General features: G+C 43.0%; 1 protein-coding gene across 1 annotated transcript in view; it reads left to right on the forward strand.

Annotated features, from left to right (window-relative positions):
- Positions 1-22,290, forward strand: part of csmd2 (CUB and Sushi multiple domains 2) — a 260,666-nt gene that overhangs the window by 13,491 nt on the left and 224,885 nt on the right. Inside the window, exon 2 of the mRNA XM_061092731.1 lies at positions 6,925-7,141. Coding sequence (XP_060948714.1) covers positions 6,925-7,141 — 217 coding nt within the window. The remainder of the gene's footprint in view (positions 1-6,924; positions 7,142-22,290) is intronic.

A 22,290-nucleotide genomic window follows, 5' to 3' on the forward strand; every position in this document is an offset into this window, starting at 1 on the left:
CTTGAGAATTGGGAAAAGAGCTGAACTCCATATATCAGCTGTGCAATTTAGTTTTTTACAGCGCCAAATCAGAACATGCATTATCTGAAGCCAAGGCACTTACAATATTATATCTCACGATTGCCAGCAGTTGCCACAATGAGCAAACACTCTGTGATTGTGGACAGGAAATAAACTGAGGTTGATTGATTGTCAGACTGATAATAACAGTAGTGATACTTCCAGGTGTTATAATGGTATTAAAATATACTGCCCGTGTTAAGACAGCAAGCGAAACAATAATTTCAGCGTTTCAACGATCATTTTTTTTACATTTTCTTTAGTGTTTCTAAATCACGGCTTTGCATTTCATGGCAGTGTCACAGACTCGCTGTGCCCGAAGTTCCAAGGGACCTCTCTTTAACTTCAAACAATAACTTCCTTCTCAGCTGTATCCCCTCATGCACGGCTTTAGACTTTAGGCGTTTCTATTATTGACTACAGGAACGGGACGCTCCCTGCAAAATTGTCTTTTGTCCAAAAAGCAAAACTTGAATTGCAGATGAGGCGACAAGACAGAAGCGGGGATGAATAAAGCAACAAGGGAATAGAGAAAAGAAGGGGGACAGGGCCCAGAAAGGAGATTTGTAGTTCCGTATTGCCTCTATTGTTTGTGTCTTTGCGGCATTATGTGAATGCGACGTCGGGATTATGTTCCCCAAGATATAATTTCCTCCTGTTGAGCGTCACTGTAGTCGGTGTAATTGTATCTCAGCAGAGCAGTTACATGAGGATATGTGACACCGTACTCAGTCAGGGTATAGGGATTACACTCATACATGTGCAGACAACCAATACCTCTGTGTACAGATATGTATTCACACTCACCTCACTTTACAGTCACAAACAAACACACACACACACACACACCCACACACACACACACACAGACTGATCCCCCAGTAGACCTCTAGCTTTAGCTAACGGTGCAGATTAAGCTCGATGTTGCTATGAATATCACGCTGGCTGTCTGTGACCTCGACACACAAAAGCAGCAAGATGCAAAAAATATAGTTTACAAAAATAAAAACACAGATATAGCCCTTCCTCTTCTTTCCAACTCATTTACTCCCACTGGCTATTGCTCTTCCTCTCGTTGACCTTCTGACAAGCACTTACTTTCCCACTCTCCCTTTTTTCCGCCGCTATTTTCGATCATTTCCCCCCCTAGTTTTTCCCTCACCTCACCTTTGCTTCTATTCTTATTATTATTTCCCACATCATGTTTTTTTCTCAAACATCCATAGAGTCGGTGTCTCTGAGTCTATGTTGCCGCCAGCTCTCCCTCTTTCTTCTTTGGCTCTCTCCCTGTCCCCCTCCTCCGCTCTAAGGGGTGGCTGTCCTGCCTGAGCGCAGCACAGTGACCATCGATTCATCAAAGTGTCACGGCGCACTGCAGCAGCTCTGTGGGCCTGCTACTAAACAACTGCCCTGGCAAAGCAAACAATAGCACCTGCAAACACACACACACACACACACACACACACACACACACACACATACACACCTGGAGCGCTGCCCCGGCAAGGTCAGACACCCGTTTGGCAGCATGCACGCCGGAGTTGCCAGGCGAACGCTGCCGGTGGCACAGTGGGACTAAGCAGTGGACAACAAATCTGTTGAACATCCACAGTTATCGAGCTTATAGTTTAACATTCCCGTACAAGGCAATGCAAATACTCCCCATAAACATGCTGTTGGATAAAATACACAAACCACTGGAACTAGTTCTGCAGTTTTGCTGAACCATCCCATTGAAGCCGTTCCTGTACCACGCTCATAATAGTTCACCTGAACTCACACAACTAGAGAAAATATGATCTTCTACCTTGCTGGTGGTGTAACTGGGATAAAACAGCACTGCCAGCAGTCTGTTTAAATGGTCTTTATGGTGTGTCACTGGGGTCATCTGCAGGATGGGCTCTTCCCTATAGGTTTAAACTGGGGGGCTTCAGAGTGGGTCACCCGCTCCCAGCAGCTAATTTCATAATGCACCCTGGGCGAGGCTTAAATAATTCAACCAGGCTCCGAGTGCTGGATCTACTTAATCAAAGGCTCAGGGTTTTCAAAGAACCGAGTGGAGATTTATGTGCCTTGTGTGTACCTCCCCATCACACTTGTATCTTATATGATGGTAAACTGTGTTGTGAGTTACTGGTGCTTAGATCCAAGGAGAATATGGATCAGTGCGACTCTACAGAGCAGCAGACAAACATCTGGCTAACATCCCCGTTATCCCTGCGTAAAGTGGAAATTAAAACTTGATGATGCTATAAATCAGTCCCTAATGCCCGCGAATGTGATTTTTTCAGTGCATTTTGATGTGTCTGTTATTTTTTTCTGGTCCAACTCGATTGTCAGCATCCTGTTTTTTTCAGCGAGGATAAAACGTGCCAAAAAAAAACAAAAAACTCTGTGAGAGTCCCATCCTCGTCTTTCATCCCAGATTGCCTGCGTCATTATCGATTCAAGAGTCGGTCACTTGGCACAGGTGCGCACACTTCAAAATGTAATTTTGGCCGAGCGCTGGCAGACTCGGTAGATTCTTTGTCATGATTTTTCATTTTTTTGGCTCCGCTTAATTGTACCCATAAAACACCGGAACCGCTCGGCTGCGTGGTTGATCACCTGTCGTACATCAATATGTTCCTTCCTCCTAATAACACATGAACCCGGGCGTTTTTCCCTTCTGCTGCTCAAACTCACCGGGTCGATTACAATCTAAAAACATTCATTTTGAACACCGACACTTTGTCTTGAGTGTCAAAGAGTAATTTCTTAACCGCAGCGTTTCAATTAAATCCCCAGACTGATGATATTTATGATAACAATAACAGTTCAGCCATTTTAACCTCGCTGGTATTGTTTTGTAATGCAGCCCCGGCCCACACCCACCCGACTCATTACCAATGCACAAGCGCTGCACAGTCCACTCTGACCCCTATCAAGCTCTGCCGTCGTGAGCCATTGATTGGCATTTGTCTGATAGAGGCCTGGTAATGAAGGAGATGATGAGGGATTATTGACCGTGCTGTGTATATGAAAATCAGGTGGGAGGGCTGGAGGTGGAGGTTTTACTTGGATATTAGTATTGACCTGCTGGTAATGGCGGGTGTGGATGCTCTCTCGTTGGGCCTATTTAAAGGCTTTTATGCAAGATCCAAAGGATAGCGCTCGCTCCGGTTTGTTTGTGTCCGTCACTGGTTGGTGGTTAAAGACGAGGGAGGTGAAGAGAAGAAATGCGAGCCCACCATGTGATGATGCTATTTTCAGCGCTCTATAACACACGCACTGTTAATACCTATCTTATTTCACACGGTGTTGTTTGTTTTGTCGCAAAAACTCCACTGCACAGATCTCAGCGACCCGAACAAAAGAGGTGAACTCACAATGCAACAACTGGCTCAAGTGTATTGAAGTGTCCGTGGGTTCAAGTGTGCTCACATTAGCATCTTTCGGAAGAGGTCAAGCACGTGTGAAGCGTTGAAGATTGACGGGCGAGAGGCCCCTGCCAGGTTTTTTTTGCTGAGACGGGCCCGGGGAGTCGACAGTGGCATGATGGATGCACCGGGACTGGAGATGCTATTATCCTCCTGCTGCTGATGCTGATGCAGACAATGTGGATGTCGTGTCTTTCAAGCCGTAGTGTCTTGTCGAAGTCGGTGTTTGAAGAGAGGAGATCGCAGACCCAGTACTTACATGTCAAATGGTGAAAATCTGCCTTGCCTCTGTAAGACAATGAGTCTTATTGGGGAGGTGCGACCATAGATATATATAAAGACTAGATGTCTCGTCTGTGTTGCCGGCCAACGGAGACGAACGTCCACACATGGCGGCCATCTTGCTCACCCATAACATTGTGTTGGTAGTGGTAAATAACCATAACTTGCTCAATTTTCAACTTATTTTCAATGTATGCAGTGTCATAACTACATCTCTGACGTTTATAACAAACCAGACCGTTTAAAAATCGGTTGAAAATTTAGCAAGTTATCGTTATTTAAAAAGTAAGTGCCACTACAACACAATGTTATGGGTGAGCGAGCTCATTCTAGCAAGATGGCCGCCATGTGCGGACGTCCGGCTCCGTCGAACGAGACATCTAGTCTTTATATATATATCTATGGGTGCGACCCCAAAACTAGAGATAGCATGACATCACACAACAGGGCCTTCTGCCTAAATAAGGACATGTTTAGTATCTTGTAGTGTAAGGCGTCTTCATTGTACAGGTCAAAGAGTATTCCTCTGGGGGAGAGAGCTAACGCATACCATATGGGATAGTGTTTAAAGAGTCTGAGAATTTGAGAATCAACACATCTTAGATGGTAACATGTCATCATGGTTTATAACCATGTTAGAAAGATCCATTAGCTGAATATACGACATGGATCTTTACCTCCTGACAAAAAAAATAAAATACAAACATTTCGTGATACAGATTTGTTGCGCTGACCAGAAACAAACAGCTAATAATGGATTTAGTTTGTTTTTGTGCTGCTATGCGTGTTTTTTTTTCCATAACAGATATTTCAGTATTCATAAATGTGCCACATAGCCCCTGAACTCTTCAACAACAGGCTTGATTATTCCTGCGAAAAAAAAATCCAGCGTTTGCTCATCTGGCTAACCAGGGATTAGCCGTGTTCATACTGTAATGCTTTTTTGTCATTTATTTTTCTCTCTTTACTTTCTTTTAAAAGAAAATCACTTTTTTGTATTTTAGTTGTGTTATTAAACACTGAAAGGAATGCAAATTACTTTCCTCTACCTGTAAATCACTGTTGGTTTTATCCAGACATGAGGGAGGGATTTTTGATCTGTGGGACTTGTTTCGTCCCATCAGAGAGCGCGCACACAAAGTAGCACAGAATCTGTGTGTTTCACAAGTGTTCAATTATTCAATGATACTCACATTTCCCCCGAAGGGGATTTAACAAGGCCGGCTTCACTTTTACATGTTTCAAAGCTGCAGTGTGTTTACCCAAGATTCCAGTTTTTTTAATGCCCTCAGGTAGTTTAGCTCGTTTCCATTGCATCGATTTGCTATAGACATTTACACAGTTGTGGGTGGGGATACAAATGAGCAGAACAAAAATGTATATGTACCGCTGCATTGTTTGTGTTGAATAATGTGGGTCATGCTGATAACAGATGTCCTCCAATTATATCCACCTAATTACATTTTAATCAGGCTGCATTATGATTCAGGTTTGTGGCTGGAGCAAACAAAGGGGAAAATACAGATCGTTTGTATAAATAGAATGTACTCTTGCATGACAATCTAATTTAGTACCTCTGTGCGGATGCTCATTTATTCAGGCTCCTTTTGTGTGACCTTAACTCAGCTTGCGTCAGGCTTTGTGTTCAAAGGAGAATCAACTCTGCGTGCGACGTATTCCTGCAGTCTTAGGTCCCAAGCTACAGCTCATGTCCGGGGTGTTTAGATTTCATTATTCCGACTTGACTATTCTCGTCATCTTTGTTTGACAGTCTAACGATAGACTAAAGAGGCCGATGCCCAATCCCATTTCACCCCTTGGCCCTAGCCCTTATTTCCGAGGGTTATCTTGGCCCTTGAAACGGAGTCACAAGGGGTAATGGTTGAAATCTTTCCCTACGAATTGAGACAGCACTTCAAAAAAGTCATTACATCATCATTAGTCATCGCGAAAAACCCGACACATCGTGAGTAGTCTTCGATGGGGGGGTTGCCATATGAAATGATATGAAAATACAGGATCATCATGCAAAAAAAAAGAACACTAGCAGGCTATCGCTAGCACACTCGTAATCTTTTTTTTATCATTTGTTGTGAAAAAAATTACAATAATACGTTTAAATGATATTAAACTAATATATCAAATATTGTCATATTTTTTAAATTCTTATAGATGGAGAAAAAACTACATTTGTGGGTCTCCCTCCCAGCTTGCCGGTGATTCGCAAGGCATTCTGGGTACCCCTTGGTTTGAAGTGTCTGAGGGCTATAAAGCCCCTTAGCCCTACCCATCCATCCCAACAGTTATTGGGACAGCCTTCCCCTACACGTGAACACGCAAAACGAAGGGGAAGGGCCAAGGGAAGAAATGGGATTGGACCAAAATCAACTTCCACATTAATATATTTGATTGGAAGAGATAGCCGTGACCATGCGTGTCTCATTAGTTACCCATGATGCTATCCCTGCAGATATTAATTTGTGCATCAGCACTGAGAATCCAATCTGAAAACACAGGGAGCTGCACAATTTTTTTTAAGTGCAATCACACATCAGTCCACATTAGTCATGAATTAAACCTAAATGCTTTGATGAACATTGAGTAAAAGTCGGGGCTGTGCTCACATCAGTGGGAGACTCTCTCACACACACACACACACGCTCACGTGCCCCACACCCACCCCTACTCTCAGTGGTGATGAGTGGCAACACACGCAATTAAAGTTTTAGATTGAAGGCGGTTTGAGCGGCTGCGAAGAAACATGCAAGACGAGTACTATAATTGTGGTATTCAAGTGTGTGTGTGTGTGTCTGTGTGTCTCTTCCCTCCTCCAGCTCTTTCTTGTATTAATGTGGGAACCTATTACTATTGTGGTGAGTGAACAAGTGTGTGATGATGGAGGTGGCGAAAGATGGGAAAATCGTGAGCCATTTAGCACCGCTGTATTAATGGCTTGTGCTGCATGCTGTAGGTGATAATGGATGTTGCAGCACTTCACTGGTGGTGTGCGTTAGTGTGCGTATTTTAGTCATTTCTATTCAAGGATCCAGAGGAGTGTTTTTTTTTTTTAAACTCATAATTTCTCCACAGTGCAAGCTATTCCAACGGGTCTTAAACCCTTTTATAATAAATAACCACCTTTTTCCCTTTTCTCTCTCCGCAGCTCAAAACTGCAGCTACACACTAAACAGTCCCAATGGGACGATAGAGAGCCCCGGCTACCCGTACGGTTATCCTAACTACGCCAACTGTACGTGGGTGATCGTGGCGGCGGAGCACAACCGGATACAGCTGGTGTTTCAAGGCTTCGCCCTGGAGGAGGACTTTGACCTCTTGTCTGTATATGATGGGCCGTCCAGCCCGGGGAACCTGAGAACACGGTAAGGTTGGACTCAGTGCTTTATGTGCGCATGTGTGTTGGTTTTGGACATGATTTATTCTGGTAACAGTGACACTTTGACCATAAAGTTACTGTTGAATGCTTAGTATATGTATTACATTGGTGGGCAGCCAGAATGAAAAGAAGGTAGAGAGATGCTGTATTAACACTTAACTGTGAAGTGTTAATTCTTTTTAAATATATCTTATCTACTGGACTAATATCTGCATTCAACTGTTACTTAGATTAGTTGCAAACATACAGGCTCAAGAATCAAGGGTCGCTTCCTTCTGTATTGGAAAACCGATTGCGTCATAGTGCCTGGACTCTTGTTTACAACATATCTTTTCATACAACCACCTATCCCTTGCACCATCACATTTGGTTGGGGGGAGATCACCATTTCCCCTGATTTCAGCAATAACTGTAGTAGGTATAACACGATTGTGAGCAATAACTACAATCGACCAAACCATTCAAATTCAACCCAGAGTTGTTTTAAAATGGAAATGATCCCTTAAAGATTCATTTGGACCTGGAGGTATTGATAAAGGCAGCGGACTGGAAACTGGAAGAGGTGAAATGATAATGGAGACTATAATCACTGGCAGTTCGGGCAAAGCCTCTGGTGAGTAATACAAGAGTTCCTCTGTGGAGACTGTGCCTGCATCAGGGTTTACTCAGTGGAATTCTGGGCACATTTTACTCCTCAGAGCTACCAGCAAAATTAAATAAAGAGCACTTGGGTGTGTGAAGACTCAAAAAAAACAACTTCTGAATCAGCAGCGTCATTCTTCTCCCGTAAAACCAGCAATTTAGTAACCTGGGAAAGTGCTGCCTTGTGCCAACTTTGCAAACTGAGCGCTAGTCCTCATCCTTGTTTCATCAAAACAGGGGCTTTCCTCCTTCAATCTTAAACAAAAATCCTGTCTACATGAACAAAGAATGTTTATTTAAGCAGCAGATAAAATCTTGTTGTCAAGAATATGCCGATGCAACAGGTGGCGATATGACTACTCACCATGAAGACATGCTGGCCAATCAGAAGTGACGAATTCTGTGTTGTTAGTGTGTTGGACATAGCAGTGACCTTTATACAGCCGTCTGATGTCTGTCCTTTAACATAGAGCCAGAGGAACTGTACAGTTAAACTAGGCTTGTCACCCTATCAGATTTTTTAATCACATGTATTTCATAAACGATACAATCCTGATTTTTTTTTATAGAAAGTGATCGAACAAAAACATTATTGCTATCAGTCAATTTAGTCTTTAACTTTATTTTAATGTCATACCTCTGTTAAGGGGCTTGTGTTTTTTTCCCTGTCCGTAAATTAATTGCGCTCAAAAACTAAAAGGCTGCCTAGGGTTGTGCCAATGATTGATTATCATCAGTGTGATTACAGATAACCCAGTTCCCCCATTAATGTATACATGATTTATCATAAAATAATAATTAAATACTTACATGATTAAACATTTAATTTGCCCTGCTGTAGTTTCATGTCTGCATCTCCTGCACATGACTGGAACACGCACCCTCACAAAACAAATTCAACTTTTCGGGCTTATCTCCAAGTGAATGGACAGTTTCCCCCGTCTCCACATCAACACCGAGACGTTTCTGAAGATCCTCAACCACGAGAAGGGTTCTTCAAAAGATCTGTTTTTTACTAGAACCGAGTTTGGTTGTGTCAGAAAGATCAAACTGCAAAGACAAATCTACATTTAAAGTGGAGTAGTCCTCAAATACGGTCTCACTGATTTGCAGTTTCCTGCTCATTGAGTTCAGACCGTGGAAATAAATATATTTAGCCTGAATTTGCTATCAAAAAAAGCCAGACTTCTCTTTCATATTAAATGAAATAATTAGATACAGCCAGGGAGCTGCAAATCCCCCATGCATTTTGTATTTAGAGACATTATTGCTCATATCTATCAGACCTCTTGGCAGTCCCTCACTCACACACTGGATCCATTAGTAACAATTTCCGCATCTGATCAGTTGGCACCACACTAAAGCTTCTTTTAATTCCTGTCACCTTCTGCTTTGAGCTTAGCCTCACAAATACTGTAAAGCTATGGAAGCCCTGAGGAGACAGATGACTGAAACGTTCATGAGGGCCTTTGTTACCGACACTGTTGCGAGACTCTGTAGGCCGTCTCTGTTTCTCCCTGTCGATAACCCGCTCCCTCAACTCCCTTCCCCTCGCTGCGCCTCCCATTCTTTGAGAGCAAAAAAAAGAAGAAGAAGAAAAATCCATTATGGATTTGTGCTGTGCTGCTCTCCTCAGCCTTTTCTCCTGGACCTATGGGCTCTGGTGTATATTGATGCTCAGGTTGGACGGAGGGAAAGCGTTCCACTCTCACTGTCTACACGCTACGAAAATTAGTAAGAGGAGGGAATCTGGGAAGACGAGAAGAAAAAAAAGCAAAAAGGGAAAGGTTGTTGGGAATAGAGAGACAAGATGAGAGGGATGGAGAAGCTGCAGCGGTTTCGGGATTTCACAGGGAAAACGGATCTCCTTTAGATTCTGCCTGTGTCGTCTTTGACCCGACGCTCTTCACTTTCAAGGGAGGCGTTTTGTAAAAGTGAGACTTCAAGTTTTATCTGTGAGTGAGTTTTGAAAAGCTGGGATGAGGCAGCTCTCTCCAGTCGACTGCAGTCTGTGTGAACATGCATGTGTATTTTCACTCAAAAACTCCACACACACACACACACTGGCACATTTTCATAAACACACACACACACACACACACAAAGATGCACGTTTGATAATTCAGGCCTCCTTTTGCTCTCATCTCCCGCTTGTGTCAAATGTAATTTTCTCTCCATCTCTCTCGCTCCTCTCCCTCCAATTTCTCCTTCCCATACCTATTTTTTAATATCTTATCTCTTCAGCCCGTTCTCCATTTTGTCTCCTGCACACCACATTCGCTGAATTTCATCCGCCTTTCATGTATACCACGCCATAGGTTGTTTGGTGCTCGGAGAATTGCTCCTTTAATCTCCACTCGTCATCAAAAATGAATGTTTTGCCTCACTTCATATTCAAATGATCACCTTTGATTTCTCTTTTCAAAGCAGTCACTTTCCTTTGGATTCGTTTATCTACCCATTCATTTGTCCGCTTCCGTCAGTGAAAAGCTGATGAAATTGTTGTTATATTAGTGAACGCCAGCCCAAAATTATGTCCGGCTTCTTACAGGATGTGTGCTTATGTGTTCAACTATAGTGTATGCTCACTGACGCGCGTGTGTGTTTGTGAGTGTGCGTATTCCCGCTGCAGATTCTTTATGAGTCAAGCTCACTCCTTAGGAAATGCATGTGTGAGTCAGTCTGTTGCTGCAGCACTTCATTAAAATCCAGATCCCGAGTGACACCTGAGAAGCGGAGAGAGAATAGGAGGAAAGTTTTGTTTAGTTTGAAAAAAAAAATCAAAAAACCTCATGAATATTCAGAGATGTATTGTGAGTAAGTGGTTAAGTGCATTCTGTGGCCTCGGTGTGTTTGGGAGCTTCACACAGGCACAAAATGTAGAAGGGAAAAATCTGTGTTGCAGACTAACAAAAGACAAACCACAGCAGCAAACTTCAGAAAATGCTTTGAAACGGTGCAACAGATTCAACAAGGCAACCCCAAAGCAAGAAAGAAAACTAAAAAAACTTGTTGAATTCACTGTTGTGTTTCACAGATGTATGTATTTGTGTTGTCTTGTAATCACGACTGTCAAACTAGATGGTGTTGTTACACAACCGTCATGTGATGCAACCAACCGGTCCTCAAACTAAACCTTGTTAATATAAGAAACACTGAGAGCCACACGAGAGCAACATCCCACAACCGGGATCATAATTTGACCAAATCTGTGTTATTGCTTATTTCTCGTTGACAAGGAAATGATTTTACAACAACATAGTTTATGGATGCGAGTGTTTACAACATCTGGCCCTCAACTCCGTGATGAAGGAGCACTTACTATACATCAGCTGGACGGACAGTTTTCAAAAGGGTGCAGCTGCATTACCACACGGCCAAAACACGTTTCTTCATCTCCGTTTTAATTCCCTTCTCCCTAATATCCTCACGTCTCCTGCCAGAGCTGTGTTTGCCACGGTTAATTACACTTAATGAATTCAGCAAAATGAGAAGTCTCGTGGACATTTATCTGCAGTCATTCTTTCTTTTTTTTATATAAATGGTCATGGAACGTTTCCCGAGACCCCGGCAACCCCCGTGTCCAGGGTTAAACAGAGCCTGTGGTGTTGTCAGCACTGTAGTCACAGAGTGCTTCCCATGACTAAAGCAACAGCCAACTTGACCTTAAGCGGAAAACACTGAGCCCTCACCAGCTCACTCATTGTCACTCCGAGTGCACATGTATTCCTTGTAAAAAAGCAGGCCCCTTTTTCTCCACTTTTGAGTCACATTTCACCTTGTAACTGCCGACCTGGGGGGGGGCGCTGAGTACATTTCAGCAGAGGGAGAGAAAAAGCTAGTGGGGTGTGCGAAGACGTCTCTCGCCACATGCCTCCCCTCTCGGTGAGGGAGTGATGGGGGGGGGGAGGACTTAAGGCCTGGCAGTCTGGCAGGGGCAGGAGAGTGTGAGAGAGGAGGAGGCGCGGGAGAGACAGATTTTCAGCCCGCGGACTGGATAGGACCTAAATAAGGAGCACTAGTGCATGGTGCTGGGAGTGGCAGTAACACTACAGTCGGGCCTTGGGGGCTGTGAGGGTTGGGGTGTCACAATACCAGCTTGTGTGTGTTCAGAATCTGTTTACAAAGTCAACAGATAGGGACCTGTCCTCATTACAGCTTGTGTCCTAAGATTTAAAGGTGAAGACATGTTTTATGGATGGATTTTAGGCTATTAATGGGTAGAGAAGGATTACAGGAAAATGGATATAAAACTAGTTTTCACAAATGAGCTCCAGGAAATGTCTTGGAAATCGGGTCCCGACTTTCTGTGTGGATTGCCTTTCATGTATGAAGGACGCAGCAGGAAAATGTCCAGAGCAGCAGGAGGCAGGACATGATGTGTAAATTGCGCTGTAGAAAGCAAAGTGTGTGTGGCTACAGCCCTTTTACACCAGCGTAGGCCCTTAACGTCACAAGCTCTTGTCTTTTATTTTTCTCCTACGTGTATGGTAGACCTTTCTCATCCTGAGATATTTGTTTTTTATCCAGATTTGCGTCCGTTGCCTGACAACCGACTCGATATTCTCACGCGCAGCCCCTCCGCGAAATTCCAGGAAAATGTCCAGACTTCATCTGCAAACAGCTTAAGTCATGGATACACAATTTCCTCTGTTTGTGTATGTGCATCTGTGTGTGTGTGTGTGTACGGCTAGACTGTGCTTACAAAGGGAGAGCAAGGCTGTTTATAAAGCCCATCTGAGCGAACTGATTTAGTGTCCACAAAATGAAGTTTTATTGGAATAGAGATAAAATGAACACCACACTCGCAAATTCAGAAAAACACACACACACACTCTGCCTTCAGACAAACACACTTCTAAGCACAGAGTCAACAGCAGTGGGCTGGACAAGTGTTAACCCTGTCATTTCTCAGAGTCACAGAGGATTTTTGAAGACGTATTTGCTTTGAAACGAGGATTTGAAAGCGCGGTGTCTGAATGAGAAGGAATGAAAGGATTATGCGGTTGCTTTTATTTTGCTTCTTTTTGGAGTCTTTTCCGATTCGAGCTTCACAAATCTGTTCTCTGAAACACACCATCAAAACAAACAAATGTTTTCCCGCTAATTGATCATTTGATCATTCACACCTCTCAGTGGTGTCACACTGTGCATGCATCAGCGCCGTGGTTGTCTGCCAAAAGCTGTACAAATGGACTTCTGAAACAATCTGAGGCCAAATTCCCCCTTTACATCTTGGTTATATTTGATTTATGTCGACCAATTGAGTTCGATCTGATGTTTCGATCATACAAGAAACGAGTGCAAAGGTCGACTCGCAGCCGCTCTGAGACACAGAACCGGCCACACTTTAAAGATCCTTAATGTGAAGCTGTTTTAACAGATGTTTTTGACAATGAAGCAAACCTCTAAACCGCAAACAAGCTTTTGAATGATGAATACTGAAGGAATACTCACATAAAAAGATGGCAAAAACAAAAACAAAAACCACAATCCCTCACTTCTTCACAATGTCACCAAACTCCATCTTTTGTTGTTGTTGTTTTGGTTGAGACACCCATGGCGGCAGGAAATGACTTATTCCGAATTTAAACCCGAAATTACGTTAATAAACCACGAAGCTTTCATTCGGAATCACGTTTGTGCCCAAGTCAAGTCTTTCAGTCCAAAATTCACTCTCCTTTAAGCTCTGTTGTTGCTTTTCAGCTGCTAAACGCTGCACTTCGTTCCCCAGGTAGCTAATTTGTGTGTTGTTGGGTGCTGTGCTAATGGAGTTCAGTCGGGTTTCAGAGGTTTTCGTGCTCAAAATAGCTGCCTGATGCCTCCACAAGCGACATTAACCAGAGTGATGTGACTGAACCCAACGGGGAAGTTATGGACCTGAAAGATTCTGGGAACTGAGGGGAACTGCAGGGTCAGGTGATAATTGGTTTGTTTGTCGTCACACAAAATCAACTAAACCGACCTCCAACAAACTGGACGGGTGGAGCCTGGGTCTTGGAACTCATCGGATTTTGGTTGAGATGCGTTGTAAGGGACATCGTTCTATTTTCACTTTATTTTACTGTTTTAGGAAGGATATATCATTTAGGTTCCCAGACCAGTTCCTTTCATATTTCCACTATAAGAACTAGACGATGTGTAGGATTGTTTGAATTTTGAAGATGTAAACGCTTATCTGTGCCATAGTTCTGTGTGGGTTTATCAGAATGAGAGAAGCCTTTCAATTATAAAAAAGTTGCTGCTTCAAAGAAAAACAACAACAACTCCTAGTTAGTAAAGAACAGAAAATATTGTTTATACAGCTGTAAAGATAAAACCCCACACGTTGTTTACTGCAGTTTTCCTTGATACAACTGCATGTTGTTTAGCAACTTAAATCATCTCGTGGATCAGCTGCATTATTTGTCTATCATATTTCTCTTCAATCATACAAGCTGCTTATACATTAAAAGAGATGATCTATTTTATCACTTCTAAGCTAATGCTAGTCATATAGCAGACAAATAAAAATATAAATATATATAAACAGTGGTGAGTGTTGTGTGAATTCAGTCCCATATCTCTCGCAGTGTGTGTTGTGTTAGTGTGCCTCCACGTCTCCGACTGTATGTGTGAGCGGGCACAAGTTAGTCAATGAGTCAAGCTTGAAGAGGGCCAATGTCCGCAGGTCAGGGTGAGAGTGGCTGACGTACAACGGCTCGTCCTGCTGGAGAGCGCTCGCCATGGCAGTAATTCTTCTTCTGTGAAGGCCGTGGCCATCAATCAATTGTGCCGCACATACTTTGCAAAATGACTCCAGCTCTCCAACATGTGTTTGCATACACACACACACACACACACACACACACACACACACACACACACACACACACACACACACACACACACACACACACACACACACACACACATACACTTTTCGTCTTTGTGCGTTCAACCCAAGCTCCACATACTTGTATGTCAACATGCTGTGCAACATCTATTCAAGGAGTATATTGTGTATCTACATGAGGAGGAGGAGGAGTGTTTGATGCTGTGTGTGTGTGTGTGTGTGTGTGTGTGTGTGTGTGTGTGTGTGTGTGTGTGTGTGTGTGTGTGTGTGTGTGTGTGTGTGTGTGTGTGTGTGTGTGTGTGTGTGTGTGTGTGTGTGTGTGTGTGTTTGTCATGAGAAATATGGCTTCAAGGCTGTGTGGTTTAACTTCTTTGCAGTGGTCATGATTATGCATCTTATTCAACACCTTCCACATACACATCCATGTAAACTATGTAGGTAGATTATTTTTTCATACACACCCCCGGACATATGCAAGCGTGCGCACACACACACACAGTTGGATTTATGGGTCCTCTGAATCTGGGCTGTTAATGCAGAGACTGCCACTTATCAACGCCAGCTTTAACGACAGACTGCTAAAAACAGGAGGAAGAGTGATAGTTTGTTTTTCATCATCTTGCGCCGGGGAAAAAAAAGTGAGATGATGTTGAGATTTATGGCATCTGCTCACCTGCAAGGCAGAATTATTAGGTCCCGTAACCCCAGATTAGAGAAATAATCAACTAGATGGCTGTGAATTTATACCATGCATCCTGCGTATCACTCATTGTGTGCATTGCTATTGACATTCTCCCGTCCCGGGGCCTATCAATGTTCTTAACAGGAAACACTTCACCAGCGGTGAAAATGTAATGAAATGTTTCCCTGCCAAGATAAACGATTAAATACGCATTGCACCCTTTCAAGGAGATGTGTCATTCTCAGAGCTCCTCTACTCACTCACATTCTTTTGTGTTGTGGGAATGCACCTCATTATTTGTTAAGGCCGGCCTATTGAGCATTTTGAGTCTCCAGGGGTGAGAATATAATCACCAGAAACAAAGGTATAATTATCCCCATGGTGCTCCCTGGTCTCATTTTAGCCAGTTAAAAGAATATAATATAAATGTATATCATTATTCCTTTTGCCTTGTGCAGCGCCAGTTACTAAAATGTGAATGCAAGTATTAAAAAAATGGGACAAAATCAAAATTTGGTTGACTTGTTTAATTGTTTGGCCAGAAATTGGTGGAATGTTGGTGGGAAATAATTTTTGCTGGTTTTGTGATTATTAATGCATAGCACAGCAGCAGAGGAAATTACAATAGTGATGAGAAATATTTCCAAATTTAGACTATAGATCATATCAGAAAGAGTTTCTTATTTAAAAAATGGTGACATCTACAAAAATAGTATAAAAAAATCCATCTATTCAAGTTATTCCCGTGTACAAAACCCACAAATTGACATGCATTGTTTTCATATACATGTGTGTAATTTCTGTTGAATGTTGATGAGCACATACAATACCAACGGGTATGTACATATAATTTTACAGCGATTCATACAATAATTTCATGAAACAAATTGATAAAAGCATCTAACACAGAGATGGTGGGAGGCAGATCTTATGCGTTTCTCACTTCAGGGAATTCATTGTGTTGATTTGCGTGACAACTTATGCAAATCTCGTCAGTTACAATTTTTTCCAATTACAATTCCTGAGGCGCAGCGCGACTCGTGAGCCCGCATGTGCGGCAGGTTTAACATGTGCAGCGCGTTGGAGACGTGGGAAGAGCAGGAGGGGCTCGTGTCTTAGCTCATTTCACTGCCATTATGACTTCTCTTAGTTGCAGTCATTTCAGATTGATCAAACTGTCTGGGAGGATTCTTTTTAATTTGACGTAATAATAATCATTTCTGTGAAAAAGAGCCATTTTGTCGTCGGTACTGTGTCTGTAGCATCTCTTGGGAAACAATGCAGCAGCTTTGTCTCTGTGAAATCGTATTTGGATGAAACACCAAGTGCAATTGTTCACATTTTACAAATCAGACAAATCGGTGGAAACGATCCATTTCTATTCTTCTCTTCTATTGAAGCGAAACACCACTTCCATCACTCTAAATGCTGCCGTGCTGCAGCCTGATTCACCTCCAGTAGAAACTGTGTTCAACCAATTCTGTGCGGTCAGCCCGATTTGAGCTGACGTCACGTTACTGCAAGGCGATGATGGTTGAAGGATCAGGTCAACACCTGCAAGTCAATGGCTGTTTTGCTAAAGAATTCATAGAAAACTTGTTCATATTCATTCCTTCTGTGTATTGATAATACACTACTGTTCACACACATACACACACTTTAACGTGTGGTCAGATACACATACCATGTCCTTTGAGCATTAACTCACACACACACACATAACAGTACGTCATACTTCTTTTCAACTTCAGATGATTCATGCTTAAACTCTGATACAGGCTTCTCTCTCACCACACATCAGTACACACACACATCTCCAGCTCGTTACAAGATTGAACATCCTTGTAGCTCCGTATCAAGAAGGGAGGCTTTCTCTCACAGTGCATTCATGAGTCCCTCCATTATATTAAATTCTGAGATATCCTCCCCTGTGAAATTATCAGTCTTGGAATGCTTTGAGGCACCTTGAAGGTGCCTTGAACACTGTGACCTCTGGTTGCACTTCACTTTACTTCACATATACTGAGCACACACGCTCAGGCAACATGCTTATGACGTCTGGTAACCATAGCAATGGCATGCACGTACAACGTCGTCATCACGCAACGCCAAGAGGAGGACCCAACGCCAGGAAGGCAGGACCGTCTAGTCTCGACCAATCCCAATCCAAGAAGAACCTCTGTCATGCCCAGTATCAATATATAAGCTTTGTGCACACTCTGACTAAGCGCCATTTTTCCTGTGCAGGATCAGTGGACCATGCATGATCATTTGCTAGACACCGCAGTTTCCTGACCTGTGACCTCTGAATAAACCTGCTTAATTTTAACTCGAGAACGACGCTTCCTGCCTTTGATTTCCACCCGCATCATGTGGATGAGATCGATAGAAATTATTTTGCATCTATGGATTATCTCTCTCTGTCTCCATGGATGATAATACCAACAAGTCTTATAACAATTGCTCTCTGCAAGAATCAAAAATCTGTTTCTTAGATTTTCTTTCTGCAGTTATTAGTGGTTTATTTTGGGTATCTTTAAACTAAAGTCGGAGGCGATGCGCTTGTGCAGTTTGTATTTAATCCTGTTTTGTATGCATATTTAAGTAGTGGTGAACACACATCATATACTGTACATGCTATCAAGCTCTCTCAAAAAATGCATTAACAACCCTTCAGCCTTACACGTTTGGAGAAATGACAGTGGTAGGAGGTCTGCACACAGACACAGAGTGATACACTCTGCTGTGATACTTTATCTTTGTGTCACTGATGATGTAAGATTGTGTGTTCTGCCATTTACCTTCATGCATGTTGTGAATCATACGTTCCGTTGAGAAGACACTAAAATCCGTCTGGTTGGAAAAGTGTCTGCCTCCGTGAGAAATTATTTAAATCAACTTTAGATACGTGTGCAATATAGCGACAGCTGTTCCTTGAGGAATCAAAAATTCCGACAATGAGGACACCACTGCCTGCTGAGAAATGTCCGTCCTGATTGGATGACGAGCTGCAGACCTGCAGCCCACCTCCTGTTTGTAGCTCCAATGTCTGATATATAACAGTCAACCAGGGAGATAAATAACTGCATAAGACTATTGACTAAGCTGCAGGTGTGTTCACCAGCCATGGTGAGAAACCAATAGAGTATTCAGCTGTGCAATGCAGCCGCCGACTTTTAGGGCCAATTAAAAGGAAAACAAATATTTAAGAATAAAAATGTCATATTGCAAGGGAAAATATGTAAATGTATGATAACACATTTGAAAATTAAAAAGAGTAAAATAATATTTTGAGGAAAAATCGGTACATTTACTTTAATAAAGTTGAAATAGTGAGACAAGTTAATGAATTTACCAAACAAAGTTGTAATACTATGAGATGGTTTAAGGTTCATTTCACAGGGGAAATATATTTGAAGATCAGAGTCAAAATGAGGATGTAAGGCTAAGTGTTTTCATTATTACTCTATTGTCGTAATGTTACGATTTTCCTCTAAATAATGACTTCATTCTTGTTCTCTTTTGACATTATTGTCATAGTCTTAGGATACGTGTTTCTTTTAATGACCCTGATACTCTGTATTTTGGAGTATCACCATTTTCTCTAAAATAAGGTTAAATTGAATAGACATGATTTTAATCATTTCGGCATTTGATGTCTTTTTGCCAGTTGCCATGTTTGATGTTTCTCAATATTTTGAAATGTACTCTCTAAAGTCTGATATCAGTCTCTTCTCTGATCCTAAAAATTATCTTTGTGCCTTTAATAAGACAATTTATAAGAATCCCATCCTCAGACATACACTGTATCCCTGGGAGAGGAAGAGATTGTATTATTATTTGTTTGAAATTGCCCAGACTGTTTTCATTAGACCTGTCTTGACCTGGTCTTGAGCAAACTCCAGGAGACAAGAGTTTAGTGTCTGTTGCGTGTGTGAAATCATTTCTCAGACTGAACTCAAGTGAAGTGTGATGTTTGAAAAACATTCCATGTTAGCTGCCGCTCATTGCAGAAAGAAATTAAAGAAAAGAAAAAAGACAACAAAACAACAATATGGGGGCATAGAACCATGGGTATTCACCCCCCTCCCAAAACCCCACTGCTAAAAACAGAGGAAATACATTCCCTTCAGCTGTAATCTATGGGACTGTGAAACACTGTCACGCCATTTGTTTCCCAGCTTAGGCAAATCCCTGGCATATTTTTCAAGCCTCTGTTGATTTTGCATTTTATTTCTTTGTTTTTTCCCTTTTTTTTTTTTTTTTTTCTCTCTGTGCTGCCGCGGTTATATTTTCCTTCTTTGATTTCATTCTTTCCCTTTGTTTTCCCCCGTTCATCCCTGGGAGACACTGAGCATAACACTCTAATTAGTTATCCAAACACCTTGTGAAATGTGATAATGGATGAAAGGTGCATGCACGTACACAAACGCACACGCACACACACACACACACACGCACACACACACACACACACACACACACACACACACACACACACACACACACACACACACACACACACACGGCATATAAATAGGCAAATGCTTTTTTGGGGCCAGTTGCATTTGTGCCTATTTAGATATGAGGGAACTTTCGGTGATCTGTTCCATCGGAAGCAATGTGAAGAGTGTGAACGGGTCTGTACAGAAATTACATGAATGACGGTGCCGCGACGTTGATGCACAACGAAGAGACAGAGGACATTAACGTTGAGTTCCACGGGCAGAGGGGGACGTAAGGAGAGGCTGTCAACAACACACAGACACAAGACGAATGGCGTCCGGGCACATCAGCGTTTGCGATGAGCCCGCAGCTACTTCTAGATCACAACCAGTGCTTTTTTTCTTTTCAGTCACACAAACACACCACAGCCATCCCCTCCTCCTCCTCCTCCTCCTCCTCCTCCTCCTCACCCTCCTCTCTCTTTTCCCCCTCGCTGTCTCCTTCCCTCTGCTGCTCTTTGATCATCCTTGCCGCACGAACGACAGAAGAGCGACGGGTAGAAAGTAAATAGCGTCGGCTGGGCGCTCCATCGGTCACCGTGTCCCTATTAGCCCCCGCTGGCTAATCGGATCTTCTACCCAACCTTGTTTTTGGGGGGTTTATTAGTGGCATCCCCTCCACGGAGCGGAGAGGAAACCGAGGATCACAGTGAAAAGCTAGAGGGAGGGAGAGAGAGGCAGAGGGAAACATAAAGAGAGACCAGTGCACATTTCGAATATAGAGTGAGAGCGTCATCAAACGTCGTTGGAAGAAAACGTCCGTGTTTTAGACTTGCATCACTGCACGTGTGAAACAATACAAATTGATATGATGCTGTTAGCCTCCACTACTGCTTATAGACTCTATAGCCTGGGTGCAGGGATTTACACCCATTGAGCCACAAGAGCATTAAGCTGAGTTCACGCCATTTTCAGCCTGTTTTGCCAGTAGCTAATGTTTTTTTGCGACTCAGCAACAAATCTCCGATTCGGGCCCGATTAGTGGTCGCCAATCGTTACGTGTGAACTCTTCAAAGAGCGAATAGAGTGGTTCGCTGATTAGATTTCCAGCCCGTGGCAACTCCAGCCACCTTCGACCAATCGGAGCTGAAGGTGGGTGAAGGTATATGTAGTGGTCAGGTGCAACCTCCAGATTTTTTTTACACAGCATGTCTGTAACAGGGGAAATCAAGCAGTAACCGTTAGTGTGATGTTCAGGGTAACACAGACCCAGTGCAGCTCGGGTCAGGTTCGGAGAGAAGAAGTCATAATGCAGGTGGATGTAGTGTTGTGTGAACTCGGCACCTGAAGGTCTGTCTTACAGTTAATTTCAAATGTGTGCTGGCCGGTCCAGTGTTTTTGTGCAAGTCAGAAAACCATATCTTTATGGGCATGGCACAGGGGGTGCTATCGTTGTGAAACAGGAGAAATCCCCATCAAACCATCATCATTATAATCATTACACTTGTGGCAAATAGCGATAGAAAAAAAATGGCAGCGAAAATAAGTGTGGTTTGTAAAGAATTGACTTTCAAAGAAAGATGTTTGTTTGTTTTTATGTTGGATAAAACATTTACTGCTCCCGGCAACCGTCTCTGCAGCTTTTCCATGTCGACCAGAAAATGGCATCGGTGCGTCACCCCATTATTGATCAGTAGTAGAGGGGGAAAATAAAGGGAGCGCAGAATCAGGCCGGATGAATGAATGGATGAAGCAGAGTCTGTCTAGCAGGCTGATGAAAAACAGCCCAGCACAACAGGAGTAAACAAACAGGCGTCCGCAAAGGTTTTGTGCGGACACGACACCGTGGACGAGGTCAGAGACACACGATGAGTCAAAGACAGGAGGAGAAACAAACAGGGATCAAATGCAACGGCTCCAGTGTCTAATCAGCTGTGTGCATGTGCTAAGTGGCTGCATCCTATTTTTTTAATCTGGGAGATTTCTGAGAAGAGCAGCCAGGATTGTGTACATAAGCGTTTTTGTGTGTGTGTGTTTGTTTTCACTTACGTTCCCAGCGTGCCTTTTGCTCTGCATGGCTGCACTTAGCCAGCTCTGTCTGTTCAACCTGAGAGAAACGCTGACGCATCCACGCGTTATTTGGACTCCGTTGAGCTTTGTGTGTTTTATTTCAGGCAAAGCGTCGCCTTGTGACTGTCGCTGGAATCTTTTTCACATCGACGAGTCTGAACCAACGAGGACGGTCACACGTATGCAAATGTTTCGGTGATGAACCCCCGGCTACCGGTTCGATTCCAATCCGTGTGGGCGAGGGGGGGGGGGAATGTAACAGTAGCTTCCTGTGGCGAGGCAAATTGCAGTGTGGCTTCACGTGGTGTTCAACTCTGGTGACGTAAATGTAACCATGGCCCTAGACTGCATTTACAGATGGACAATACGACAGCTCCCAAAGAGTGAGGCCAAAGCGGCTAGATTGCCTCCTGGTGGCTTGCTGCAGTACAGGTCATAAACCCCGCCTCCTCCTAATTAGC

This window comes from Limanda limanda, chromosome 19 (assembly GCF_963576545.1).
Source record: "Limanda limanda chromosome 19, fLimLim1.1, whole genome shotgun sequence".
Taxonomy (NCBI): Eukaryota; Metazoa; Chordata; class Actinopteri; order Pleuronectiformes; family Pleuronectidae; genus Limanda; species Limanda limanda.